General features: G+C 42.8%; 2 protein-coding genes across 12 annotated transcripts in view; one reads left to right on the top strand and one right to left on the bottom strand.

Annotated features, from left to right (window-relative positions):
- LOC123345460 overlaps window positions 1–13,748 on the top strand; it is a 34,518-nt gene extending 20,770 nt beyond the window's left edge. For 4 of the 11 annotated variants that reach the window (XM_044982379.1, XM_044982377.1, XM_044982378.1 and 1 more), the window contains exons 13-16: window positions 375–434; window positions 1,931–2,013; window positions 2,408–2,502; window positions 13,573–13,745. In XM_044982379.1, coding sequence (XP_044838314.1) covers window positions 375–434; window positions 1,931–2,013; window positions 2,408–2,502; window positions 13,573–13,694 — 360 coding nt within the window. In that variant the 3' untranslated portion in view covers window positions 13,695–13,745. The other 7 variants (XM_044982373.1, XM_044982376.1, XM_044982375.1 and 4 more) reach the window with 5 other exon arrangements.
- Window positions 6,087–8,030, bottom strand: LOC123345462 (histone H3.3A). The gene is made up of 4 exons (XM_044982383.1): window positions 7,893–8,030; window positions 7,179–7,320; window positions 6,903–7,056; window positions 6,087–6,786 (listed from the first exon to the last, which is right to left on the bottom strand). The coding sequence occupies exons 2-4, from the start codon at window positions 7,304–7,306 to the stop codon at window positions 6,658–6,660; spliced, it is 411 nt and encodes a 136-aa protein (XP_044838318.1). The 5' UTR covers window positions 7,307–7,320; window positions 7,893–8,030; the 3' UTR covers window positions 6,087–6,657.
- Window positions 13,749–14,437: the final 689 nt, after the last annotated feature.

Genomic DNA, 14,437 nt, shown 5'->3' with positions numbered 1-14,437 from the left:
AGCTGATTATTGCATAACTCCTCCTCCGCACACAGCTCTGCCTGTCTTGACCTGAAATATCCTCTGCTGGTTCCCATCCTTTATTCCTCCTGAGCAGAGATCTGACAATCAAACTAAATTATGTGGCAATTTTGCGATCCTGTCAAATCACCACCAGAGGGTAGATGGAGATTATCACCGGGGTTATTTTCACTCACGACCACACCTCATTTGCTGCACCAACCAGCCGTTGTGATCTGTGGAATTTGCCACCAGCGGAAGAAGGCTTCCTGAAAAACTGGGCTTCCGTATGATTTACATCACTCCTGGTTAAGCGCTCTCTTGCTGTTATCTTTCTCTAAAATAAATCTTAAAAGTTGGTTTTGTTTATTCAGGAAGTTTTATTTGACGTGAAAGAAACTGAAGTCTTCATACAAGAGAAAACCTCTTCCAAGGTGAGAAAGGGATGTCTTCAAGTTGAGTTGAAACATTCTGGCATGTTAGAATATAGATATTCAGGCCTTCCTGTAAAGCCTGTACTTTAAGAACTTATGTGTATTTTTATCACTTAGCTAGTTACAAGGGTACAAAAACAAAGAATCAAAATCACAGTCTGCCTGCGTACAGGCCTTCTCTCACTATCATAGTCTGAGGCCTTGTTCGTAGGCTAAGGCCTTTGGCTAAGCAGCGGGGGCAGCCATAAGCTGGGAAGTGAACGGTCACATCCTCAGATTCCAAACCAGTCACGCTGAAATGAGATGGTATTGGGCTGTTAGGAAGATGATCCTGTCCTGGTTGTGCCCATCACCACCAGATAAAGGAACAGATCTTAAGATGGTTAAAGAAAACTTAGTTTGACAGCAGCCTGTCTGGCAAGAAATCACTTCTCAATGGTTGTGAAACCCTCATTTCTGTATAGTTTTATCTTTACGGCCCCCACTTTTCTACTGTTAATCTGTCTGGTTCTCTAATTGTTTCTGTCTGCTGTATAATTAATTTTGGTAGGTGTAAGTTAATTAGGGTAGTGGGATATAATTGGTTAGAGTTATGTTACAATATGTTAGGATTGGTTAGTTAAATGTCAGGGAAATGATTGGTTAAGGTAGAGCTGAGAATATTGCTATATAAACTGGGGTCAGATGGGAAGTGGGGGGAAGGAAAATTGGAATCATGCCCGCTAAGTGGTGGGGAACGGGAACAGGGCTCTGCATCAGAGCTGGGAAGGGGGACAGGAGGTAAACGCTCTGCGGCATCAGAGCTGGGAACAAAACACTGGGGAACAGACACATCAGCGTATAGAGCAGGGGCGGCTCCAGGCACCAGGCCGCAGGGGGCAGTCAGGCAGCTTTCAGCAGCATGCCTGCAGGAGGTCCCGCAGGCATGCCGCCAAATCTGCGTTACCAGCGGACCTCCTGCAGGCATGCCGCCGAAAGCCACCTGACTGCCGTGCTTGGGGTGGCAAAATACATAGAGCCTCCCCTGGTATAAAGATAAGCCTGACTGGTGTGAAGGGCTTTGGAATATGCTTGTTTGGAAACTAATCCCAATAAACATCGCACTGTCTGCACTGCGGACTTCTGGTCTTTTGCTGCTTGCTGTCTGTGAGACAAGAACCAGGGAAGTGGAAGGGTGAAGTGAAAGCCCTCTAACATGGCACATTAGTGACGTTTAAATACCCTGATGTGTGTCCTCTCACTTTCCTTGGCATGGTTTTGCTTTTGCGTGTTTTTAGCTTGTAGAAACAGCAGTGTCAGAATGTGAAAGTATTTTGCGTCTCTTATGCATGGCAGCAGCAGTTCTAACTTCATTCTACATGGAAAAGAATTTCCCTTTGCAGCAATTTATTTAACACTGGACTAATTCAGTGAACAAACAGCAGGCTCCAGAGATTGAACCCTGAACTGTCAGCTTTGTTGCTAATCAAATCTCTCCCTTGACTGTTATACCATAGGTTCTGTTCCAGTACCCGTATCCAGAGATCTCCTGTGTGGGTCGCTGTCTGGACAGCAACAATCTTTTTGCCTTTTGCGTTGCGTAAGTGTTGATTGTGGGATAAACCTAGTCTGGTTTTGGGATCATGACTTTATCAATTACATTTTCATGCAGAGTCTTAAACCATTATCAAGTTACAGTTAGAAAACACGTGTACTCTTTTGGAGAAACTTTGAAAGATCCGGAGATTGGCTTTGGCATGCTTGCCCCTCATGTGCCGCAGTCAGTAAATGAAAAAGGGGGCTAACAGCACAGGGTCCAATAGATGTGTGCCATTGCTGCACGTGTACATGGACCACCAGCCTTGCTGTTACAGATGCACCAGATGTTGAGATGAGGTCCCTCTATGGTACTTCCTGTACCTGGACACCATTTTAAGCCCCTTTATGAATTACTGGACTTATTTCCGTCTATTGATAGGAATTTTCTTATTCAGGGTTTCACCAGGGACCCCTGAACACAGTACCTTTGACTGTCTGGTGTTTGAATCAAATTCTGCGAATGAATGTGAAGAAATTATCAAGAGAATTGGTAAGCAAACTTTTTACTGTTTGTTAGAGTGTAAAAGATGGAAATTCTTTGTGTTCCACCACATCCTGCCACATGGAAGTACTGACTTCCACTTGGTGTGAGGTACTAGCACATGTAGGTAAAAAGAAATGTTTTAATGTGATCGTCTAAGGTTGTGCTTAAATCCCACTGAATTTGATAGAATATGTCCGTAAATTAAAGCTCTGTGTGTACTTTAGTGCTTTCCTGAATTGAGGCCTGAGATTGTGAAGTAATTCTTCTCTGGACGTTGCTCCAAGGGGGGCACAGGCAGTACCTGGGACTGGGCAGGAGCAGCAGGTTGCTTGTGCTGGTTCTTAGACCCCGAAGCTAGCGAGCGGTGCCATGCAGGCCGCGGTGCCGGAGACGTCCGGTGTCAGGAGCCTTTGCCAGTGCCGGGGGTGCACTTTGGGCCGATGGCGCCGGGTCTCTGCTCAGGCCTGAGGGCACTGGGCAAAGTGCTGCTTCCATGAGGAGCTGCCTCAAACGAATGTCCTGCTCCTTAAGACAAGCCAAGCAGGGCTTGAAACCCGGAGATCCAGGCATGAGCCCGGGTACCGCGAAGGAGGGAGGGGAGAAAACCCCCTTTCCTCCAACTACTATATACCCTAAGTACAAAATTTACTATTAACTACAACTAGAAACTTCTAACTATACTACAAAACTAACTAGAGAAATAATGAGTAAAGAGCTAGGAGAGTGGAGATCAGCTATGCTGCGCTCCAGAGTTCCAATGACCATCACCGGCAGTAAGAAGGAACTGAGGGGGTGCTAGGTCGGCAGGGGCATATATCCGGCACCATACGGGCACCACTCCAGGGGGCACCTCAGCCAACCCACCGAGTGGTGCTAGGGTAAAAATCTTCCGACAATCATGCACGTGGCGCACGCACATCTAATTGGAATCGAAATGAGCAAGCACTTGACGAAGAGTAAGGCATTGGGAAAGATGTAAATCACAAGTAACTTTTTACTTCCACTCTTTTTTTTTGTGATGTCTAATTAGCATAGGAGTAGGTAAAATGAAATTATAGCTATTTTAATGTGATTTTTTTAAAGGAAAATTCTAGTGATTCCTGTAATACTGTAGCTAATTTATTTACCATGTACCCAACCAGTTTTAGGTAACCGCTGGTAGAAATACCCAAGTTTCAGTATCTCCACTCAGTGAATGGAGTTAGTGTTGTTTTAGGGGCCTAATATTTAAATATACTTTTTCAAGTAGGACTGAATCAAGCTGTGGGACGTTCCATTGCTTTCAAGACTTGGGTTTTATTTACCCAGGTATCTAAAGGTGGATCTACACAGCTAAAAACACAACAAAAAATGTAGCAGTGTCTCCAAGCCCAGGTCAACTGATTTGGGCTTGCAGCCTGGGAGTAAAAATAGCAGTGTAAACATTTGGGGTGGGGCTGGACCCGGACCCCTGGGCTCTGACACCCAGCAAGAATCTTAGAGCCTGGGATCCAGCCTGAACCTGGATGTTTACACTATTCTTAGCTCTGTGGTGTGAGCCAAAGTCAGTTGACAAGGGCTCCAAGACTCTCTGCTGCAGGTTTTTTTTTCCCCCTGTGTAAACACCCCCAAAGGTACTCATTGGGTGACACTCCTGTGAGGTAGGGCAACTGAAGCAGAGGCTAAGCAACTTGCCCAAAGCCACACAGGAAGTCTGTGCTAGAGCAGGGATTGAACCTGTATCTCCCAAGTCCTAGTGCCCTAACCACTGGACCATCCTTCATAATAATGTGTCAAGATGATGATATCCTGTTTACTTAACTTTCTGCATTTAAGATGTTTTCAAGTGATTTACATCATAAGTCAGCGCTCTTGTTATAATCTTGTATTATGCTGTAGTATTTGGATACTTATCTTGGTGCTGTTGAGTATCTAAGATTTGGGGGAAAATGTTCTACATAACTATAGAGGTGTTAATGTTATAACATTGTCCCAAATTAATCAGTCTGTAAAGGGGAAGAGGGTGCTGGAGCCACCCTTAAACCGTTTGCAGAAGAGTAACTGGTAATAAGTGCTTGTTCCCTCAGCTGCTGGATTTAAACACACTGAATGGTTTGTCTGATGAGACGGGGGAATGATGGCTCTACCTCTGAGTATTCTCCAGGCACTCCAGTGACCCACATTTGGAGCCCTTGTGACAATTCCATCCTATTTTCAGATGCTAAGACTTTGACAACGGATTAAGAGGCTGTCTTCACCTGTAACATGAACTGAATTTAGGATTTTATTTTTAAACTATCAGTTTTGGAAGGAAGTGTTTCAAATGCATTCTGTTCTAAAGGTATGTCTGAAAGCCAAGCCTAACTTACTGCCCAGTCTCAACATCATAAACTGTTACGTCCCCATGGAGATTTTCAAATATTTCTGTAGAATAAAACATGGGAATATAACATAGCTGTTCCCAGTGTCAATTTTTCCATGCTTGATTTACTCAGTGTGGATGCAAATGCTTAGATAACAATTCAGGAAAAAGAGAATAACCTCCATCCCCACAGCAAGTTAGACAGGACAGTAATTTCAGTGTTAAGAGCAGCCCTGTAACTTGTGATGGTTAACACCTTTTCTGTATCTTTAATTAGAAGTCAAATTAAGTTTGAGCACTTGCTACTGGTAGCAGCCCTAAGATGTATTTTTTTAATCAGTAAAATGTTTGTCAACTAAGTTCACCCCCTCCACCTGTATGTTCCAGGAGAGGGAGTAGCTCAACCTGCACCAGTTTTATTAGCAAGGGTTTTCTTACTTCTGCTTTCTGATGGAAAGTTGAAAGCAGGGAAGAAATTGCTTAAGAGCAATTGGTCCAGGGAGAAAAAAGTATTAAGTGAAACAAGAAGTTGAGATGGGGGAATTTTATTCCATCTAGAACTTGCTCACAACCTGTAACTTAAATAGGTGGGAGGAAAAGTCAAATTTTCAAAAGCACCTAAAATTTCATTGTCAGATCAGGAGGCTCCTCCTAAATTAAACACCTCAGTGTCCACAGATCTCACCTATGCTTGTTCCTAAACTTAAGAACTCTGAGGAAGATACATACTTAAAGAAAATTCAAGTGACTTCAAAAGGAAGCAAGTTAAAGACCATTCTCTTCTGAACCACTAATATCTATAGTTTAATGGCCATAGCTTAGTCTCATTAAGTCAACTTAAAGCCTTAACTTTTTGGAGCTTGTTTAATCTCTTCCCCAAAACCAAAGCACATCAGTGTATATCAATGCACCTTGAAGGTGGGTAGCTTAACTCCCCCTCAAAAAATAAACCACACATTTTGCCACTATGATTTAAGGACTGGGACTAAACTCTGCCTTCCAGCCTAGATAAGACCAATTACTAATTTAAAACATGACCTTCACAAGAGCAGCCAGAGGACAAAAGCTCAAGTTTTCCCTAGTTCAGGTCACTTGTAAAGTAGTCATACAAAAAACAAGTTAAGGCAAGAACATTCTCAAGCATTACACTACCTCTCCCTTGGGCAAAGAATATTAACTCACTCCCTTAAAAAAATTGTATCCTGCTTGCTATTTAACTCCATGGACACACCAATGACAGGACACCTCATGTGAATGTAAAACATTTAATTTAAAAATGTTGACACTACAATATATAAAATAGCTATTATAAATGCACATAGTGTATTCTATAGCTGCCAGGTTTACGTTTTTAGGAAACTGTAAGTTACACTGTGGTTAAGACTTGTAGTTTCACCCTCTGAAAGTCCACATTCTATCACAGTGATATATGGTCAGACTTAACAGCCCCAATTGTTAAACACTTGGATCAAGTCATAACCAGTTTTATTGCAAAAGGACCCTGTACACATTTATATCAATTCTAGTACCTTACAATTTTAGCTACCCAACAAGTCATTAACATACAGAAACATGCATGAGAAGCAAGAAAGATCACCCATCCCTTCTGCATATTAGCAACTTGTCACTCTTGAGCAACAAGGCTCACATCACTGAGGTTTATGTGAACAGTCACTTTTAGCATTCATCCTGAGTGAAAGATGGAATGACTTAAGTACAAATGCAACATATTATAAACAATTTCTTACAAAAAAAGTCACAAATTAAAACCAAAGTATTTTACAGAATTTACTACAAAACACCATAAAAACTGCTTTCATTTAAGCTCTCTCCCCCCGTATCCTGCGAGCCAGCTGGATGTCTTTGGGCATGATAGTGACTCTCTTGGCATGGATGGCACACAGGTTTGTGTCTTCAAACAGACCCACCAGATATGCTTCACTAGCCTCCTGTTTTAAAAAAAGAGGCAAGAGGAGTGTTAGAAACCTTCAGAAAGCAACACATGCTCCCCCAGCTTCTTAAGTTCTCATAAGCAGCAGCAGTGAGGACACTAGTAGTACAATACCTGCAGTGCACCAATGGCTGCACTCTGGAACCTCAAGTCTGTTTTGAAGTCTTGGGCAATTTCCCTTACCAACCTCTGGAAGGGAAGCTTACGGATCAACAGCTCTGTAGACTTCTGATAACGACGAATCTCACGCAGGGCCACAGTACCAGGCCTAGAAGGAACAAGAAGAGACTTCAGTCCACGAGGATAACGCGTTGTCCCACCTCCAAGTCTAGAGTTGCAGGATAGCCTCAGACAGACTTGTCACCGCCTCAGCAAGGTTCCTTTCCTTACCTGTAGCGATGAGGCTTCTTGACTCCACCAGTTGAGGGAGCGCTTTTCCTAGCCGCTTTAGTGGCCAGCTGTTTACGTGGAGCTTTGCCACCAGTGGACTTACGGGCAGTCTGCTTTGTACGGGCCATTTTTCCTCACTTACCTAGAAGAGAAATAGGCAGGTGTGACACAGGAAAGCCCCTGCCCCACGATTAAACCTTCTCCCTTCGTCCATACAACCCACCCCCACACGGCCTGTGCGCCTCAGCATGGAGGCAACAGGAAACCATCCCCCCTCTTCCTCCCCACGCAGAGACGTGGGCAAATCGCTGCCAGCCCCAGGCAGCAGATGTCCGTGGGCTGCCTCCCCTCCCCCGCGCGGCGGGCAGGCAGCCAGCGGCCTCCCCTGGGAGGAGGAGGAGTCACGGCTCCCCCGCCCCGTGGCCTTTCTTCTCGGAGGGAAGAGTGAGTCACGGCCGCCTCCCTCTGCCTGCGGCCGGCCGGCGAGTCCCTGGCGGCCGGCGCCGCGGAGCAGGGGAAGCCGGGGTGGCCAGCTCGGGCAGGCCCGCTCCGAGCGGACAAGGGATCGCGCTTCTTCCGGGGCGAAGCCGGCCAGGCACGGTCCCGCGCGGGTCTCGTCCGACGCCCCCAGGGGCCGCGCTCAGCGGCGCCGGTCGGTCCATGCTGTTGTCCTCACGGGAGCCGCTCGCTGGCAGGCGCGGAACAGCCACTCACCGCCTGTCCGAGGATCCACCGGCTGCTGCTGCTATAATCCACTCCACGTACGAGACGCAACCCCAGCAATAACCCCCCTCACTGTGCCCTCCCGCTCCGAGGACCCGCTTTTTATAGCGGGGGCGGCAGGTTGCGTGATGACCTCATAATACCTGGAAACGGCGCACCTCCCCATTGGCCGGGGCTTCCGCCGGCGCCGTGCCGTCACAGGACACAAAGGCGGTGCTCCGTTTACTCAGCGCTGATTGGATGCTAGCCTGGCTGCTGATTGGTTGTTAAAGTAGCACGCTGATTGGCTACAGGGAGGCAGGAATGAGCCAATCAGAACAACAAACCCTGAGATAGCTCTGATTGGACGAAATGGAACATGCTTTGGATCCTACCCTTTGTTGCAAAGCTCCACAATGGAAAGGCAATAGGAAGGCAGCGTACATTAATGTCCTAAGCGCAGCGGGGAGGACAGCTGTAGGACAGGGGACTCGATAGAAGCATGCTGGTAGGGGCAGAGAGAAGGTTTTATTAATGTCCCTCATAAAAATGTATGTTAACAAAAATGTAATTACTCTTACCTTTTAAATAATAACCATTATTAGTAGTGAATTAACTTCATTTTCTAAAGCATTGTTCAGGCACAAAACACTAATTAGTAAATTTTATTTTCTATAATGTCTTTCCTACTCTATGTACCAACATTTGCAATCTGTGACAAATTCAGGGATGTTTGTGGATTAAACTATTTTAATTCCACTGAAATACACTGAATTCGTTTTTTAAAGACAAAGCAGGGAATATTATAAATGCTTGGCTAAAAATAAGGACGGTCCTCTCTAAATGGGGACAGTTTGGGTACGTAAATTCATTAAAAAATAAAGTTAAACAATTAGTAATGTAATAAATGTGATCGTTACAACACATTCAGAGCCTTGATCTTGCATACATCATGCGTAAAATTAAAGCATTGGGCTTCATGGAGTTCACTGCAGGATAAGGGCCTTGTGTGCTAGCATATAGCACTGTCTTCAACTTCAGCATGTATACAAACATTAACAAAGATATCAATATAACATTTTTACAAAATTGGAGAGGAAGAAAAAAACCAAAATATGAATATATCATAACTGGGAAAACTTCTGAAAAGTTCATAGAAAATAAATCAGTAATATGTAAGTCTTCACCAGCACCACATTTCAAAAATTTCAATATTCTTCTTGTGAGCAGCATTAACATCCCACGATCCACATCCATATAACCTATGAAAAAAATTACATTTTTCACCAGTTGAACCTTTGTATATTTCAAGATGCCATGTATTTTCCACATTCTCTTAAGAGAAGCCATAGCTGAGTGAACCATCTTTAGTCTTCTTCAGTTTTCTTTGGAACAGCCTCCTTGGTTGGATATATATGATACCAAATAATTAAATAATCTACTGTTTCTACAGCTGGCCTGTTAATTGTGCTGTCTGCTTACCTCCTGTTGTTTGTTGTGTTAACATATATGCAATTTGTTTTTGTTACATTCAGGAATAGTCCATATTCCTCACAAAACTGTATTTCCATACTCCAGCATTTGTTGCATTGCATTGATGGTTATAGCAAAGACAATTGTGTCATCAGCATATGTGAATTTGGCTAAGAGGTGACCTCCAATGGAAATCCCAGCTCCTTCCACTTTGCAAAAATCTTCAAGACTTGTCTCATAATAAATTTTGCATATATGTTAAAGAGGGTTGGGGACAAAATACACCCTTGTCTCTCACCCTGCTCAGGGGAAAACCGCTTACTGCTGTTCACACCATGGTCTGTTGTTGGTGGTAGAGACTTGCACTGAGTTTAGTCAGATTGGAATCTGCAGGTTTGCTAATATCCTCCAAAGGCGGTCATGTCAGATAGGATCAAACACTTCGGATAGTCAGTGAATCATATGATCAGTGGGTGCCTGTACTCTGCATTTTTCAGTGATTTGATGGATATTTGCAATTTGGTCAGGTGTGTCTCAGCACTTTCTGAAACCAGCTTGTGGTGGTAGTTCTGCTGCTATACTTCTTTTCATGGAATCCTGGATTATGTAGAACAGAACTTTGCTTGTGTGCACTATCAGGGAGATGAGATGAGAGTTACTACCCTCTGTTATTTTTCCCTTCTCTGTCAAGGTCAGAAAAATTCTCTTCATCCAGTTGTCCAGCCAATTTCTAGTCATCCATACATCATCACAGATTTACCACATAAAATCAGTATTGCTTTCACCAATTGCTTTTAACAGTTCTTTGGGCACGTTATCTACCACTTTCCCTGGTCCCTTCCCAGCTTTAATTTCATAATAGCATGCACCATGTCCGCTCACATGATTAGTGGCTCAACAGTCACCAGCATGACACAAACTTATATACTTTGGTCACGTTAGGCATAGAGATGGAAGTAAACTTGAGAAAGTTATTATGGGAGGGATAGGGGAGGGTCATTGTAGTCAGGGACAACCAGTGAGGAGATGGATGGATGGTTTGTGGCAGATCACTGGAAGGTCAGCTGTTGAGTACTCAAAGTTAACAATGGATCATGAAGGCTTCTGAAAATTCTGCTATGATGTCACCGATATTAGACATGAATACATTTATTTATGTAATGACTTTGTATGTAAGTAAGATTGTGTCTGTTTTGAAATGTAACCATCTCAAGGATTATGGAACCATTTAATTGCATTTTTAACAACTGATAGGCTAAATCGTGCAATCCTTACCTCAATGGGAATTTGACTAGGATAAACAGGATCAGGCCCAAAATGCCTCACGTGGACTATGGCATTGTTTTCAAATGTACTGTACATAGGGCATAAACTGAACACCTAAAACTGCCTGCTCTATATTGATTCTTGATCACATCTGTATGTCCTGCAAACTGAAATAAAGAATTACATATTAAAATAGATATTGCACCAGGTTTAGCACCCTCCCAAAAGCACATCTCGGGATTCACAGATTAAAAACAGAAGTGAGGGTGAAAGGCAGAACCAGTACTGCAGAGAAGGTTCAGAAAGAGCTCTTTCTAAACATCTAACAAAGCCCCACCACTTCATTACCATCATCCCCATACACTACTGAAGAAATAAATAAACCCCTTATGGTCACACACAGTGGAAAAGTTGCTGGCAAGGATGGCATTTATCCCAAATTCCTCAAGGGACGAGCATTGTTGGCAGACCAATTCAAGCTCATAAATTAATGGAGAGGTGTGACAGAGTGCTGAGGCCTGACAGATGAGTCAGTACGCTGATCTCTGTAGCCTCAATTAATTTCCCCAGTGACAGCTGATTGAGTAAATAGGAATGAGCTAATCAGTTGGGGAGGAAGGGTGAGTTAAAGAATTAATTGGTTCATCAGCTGACAATATTGATAAAAGGCAGGAAAGACTTGTAAGTGGGGAGGACAGGGCTAGCTATGCCCAGATTGAAGGCGATCCAAAGGAAAAGAGATCTCTTGTCTTTCCAGGGCCCTTATGAAGGGCCCATTGGGATCAGGACTGTTGTGTTGCACTATACAGGTGTTGGTGGAGGGACTTGAATAAATTATACAGAGTGGGAACTAAAAGATGAGTCTCTGAGCAGTTCTTAGGTCAGCCAAGGATGGGAAGAGGGCAGACAGGCACTCCATCACAAGAGGGTATTACTGGCCCATCTCACCCCTATCTTTGAGGCCATCCTGCAAAAGGAACAGGCCAGCTTCAGGCTGGGACAAAGTTGCTGTGACCAGGTTCTTACCATTACTAGTTACATTGAGGCTGGTTTTCAGTGGAATCTAAAAAATGGAACTGCATTGACAGGTTTATCTGCTGCATACAACGCAATATGGAGATATGGGCTGTTGCTCAAGGCATGAAGGGTCATCAAATGCTGTAGCATTATGTGACTCCTGGCCACAATGTTGAGCAACTGTAGATACTATGTTCTCTTGAATGGGCAGATCAGCAAAGCACACACCCTCAATGATCCATGTTGACTCCTTCACTATTCAAGATCTACATTAGTGACTTATGCTGAGAACAACGCTCTTACGGTACAATACAAAGACCTCATCACCATCAGTGACATCCTCAATGCCAACCTCAGGATAATGGCAGAATACTTTCAATACTGAAAGCTCTGTCCTAATTCCTCCAAAACCTTGGTAATAGTCTTTCACCTAAACAATAAAGCTGCCAAGGAAAGACTTAATGTCACCTTTCACAGTGAATAGGTCCAAAACTAGCCCTATCCAATGTACTTCGGTGTAAATTTGGACAGAAGCTTGACTTTTAAATTTCATCTGGTAAAGACATGCAAAAAAGTAAAAGGAAGAACTAGCCATGTCCAAAAAACAACATGGGGTGCTGATGCACACACCTGTCAAACAGCAATGGTAGAACTGGTGTACTTGAATGCTGAATATTGTGCACCAGGCAGGGTGGACAGCTTACCTGCCAAATCTCTGGATGTGCAAGCTTAATATCACAATAAGAATTATAACTGGAACAGTAAAATCAACACCCATTCAATGGTTGTCTACTCTGGCACATGTACCCCCACCCAAGATCCTGGAGAGACACACATAAAGCTTGTGAGTACAATTGAATTATGGCCATCCTGAATTTACCAATTCATGAAGACCACCGGAACCTCTTGTAGAAATGCCTGAAATCTCACAAGCCTTTTTATAATTTGCCTAAAGCTCTTAAAGTATCCTCATTCAATCCTGTGGCACACTGGAAAGAATTCTGGGATAATGGTAATGTCGCAAACTCGATTGACAACCAGACAAAAGAACTTCCAGGCTTCAACCTACCTCAGAAACAATCCACATTGCATCATTTCAGAACATCACATGGCAGATGCTATCATCTCTTACACCTCTGGAAGATGAGACAGTGTGACCGTGGACATCAGTTGCAAACTATTGATCACATTGTAAATCAGTATCTGCTTCAATAATTTGTTGGTGGCAACTCATAATTACAGCAAGCCACTTCCAAAGCTACCCCTTAGCACAACATTGCTAATCATCTCTCTTGCCATATGCAATAAGAAGTTCTGCATAGATGTGGGTTATACACTAACTCAGACTTGAACTAATATGATGTGACAAGATCCATTACGTGCTGCAGGATAGGGACTGCTGTGGTTTACATATATATATATATCCTGTACACCTAATGTCTTCATTCTCTGTTAAATTTTCCTGTTCTTTGGGGTTTGCACATAAAAAAGTAACTTTTTATGAAAGCAAAATAATTAGATCTAAATAAAACTGTTTTGCATTCATTTTATATAATGGTGGTCTTTTATCCTTTCAACAAAGAAAGGAGCTTAGTAGCTGAAACTTTGGAACAGGGACCTACTTACACTCCATTCCTTCCAAAGCCAAGACTCAATGGCTGTAAGGAGGAGCCCATTTTAATTTGACTCATGGGGTGCTTAGAGACAATGAAGATGCTAGCCTTCCAGAAACTCTACAAGTTGGAACACTCTGTGATGACAACTGCATGTTTTTTTACTGGATGGTACACTATTAACATTGCAGATAAATCTGTGGTTAGTGTTTATTAACAAAAGTTACGTCCTGATTGTAGACTTTTTTTCTGTAATTCTATAATGATGATTGCCCAAGCCTCTAACTATAGAAATACTTTTATAACTTTTTGTTCTGGTTTAGGACTGAAGAGGAGCTATCCAGCGGTTACAGAAAATGAAACTAAAACTAAAACAAGCTATGACGGGAAGGCTCATATGCAAAATTCCAAAGATACACGTATCTACTCAGACACATACAGATAATAAAATACAAAGTGCAGACAAAACAAACTTGCCAGGTAAAACCTAACTTTTCTGTGTTGCCTTTCATTCAGAGTGTATGTTGGGTTTTCCGAACTAGAGCATGGAAGAGAACAAACAGCAGAAACCAGGATAGTGCCAGGACTAATTGGTCTATAAAATGTCAGTCTGTTTGGCTTAAACCAGTGATTTTCAAATGAGGGTGTGTGGAACCACTCCTGGTGGTCCACAGAGCTGGCTGTTCACATGGTGCTGATAATTCCTTCTGTGCGGCTGCTAAATTCCTTTAAAAGACAGATACAAAAAGATTACCGGGTAAATGTTGACATAATATTACTTTATAAACAAATGATGTAGCTACTACAGGGATTCTGTGCAATCACAAATCGGCGGGTAGATCGGCTCTCCAATAGCACTATGAAAAGTTTGAGCTCCCCTAGGTTAAACAGTGTCACAACATGTTAGTCTTAAGTGGAGGTGAGTGTGTGTGTTATATATATAAACTTTATGATGATTTGAGTATTATTTGATAATTCAACATTTCTCCTTCTACAGGCTCATCACTTACTGTGATTTATTTGTTTATATATTTGGTCTTTTCTATGTACAAAATTTGTAACTTTACTGATATAGTTAAAGTAGTACAACTCCTACAAGCGTGGATACAGTTATACTGTATAAGATCCTTATACATTTTCTTAATCCTGTAAATGTAGGATAATGAGCTCTTAAACTGTATCAGCATA

Source organism: Mauremys mutica, chromosome 12 (genome assembly GCF_020497125.1).
Source record: "Mauremys mutica isolate MM-2020 ecotype Southern chromosome 12, ASM2049712v1, whole genome shotgun sequence".
In the NCBI taxonomy this organism is placed as follows: Eukaryota; Metazoa; Chordata; order Testudines; family Geoemydidae; genus Mauremys; species Mauremys mutica.
Note: the sequence above shows the minus strand (reverse complement) of the source record. Positions and strands in the feature narration are given on the sequence as shown.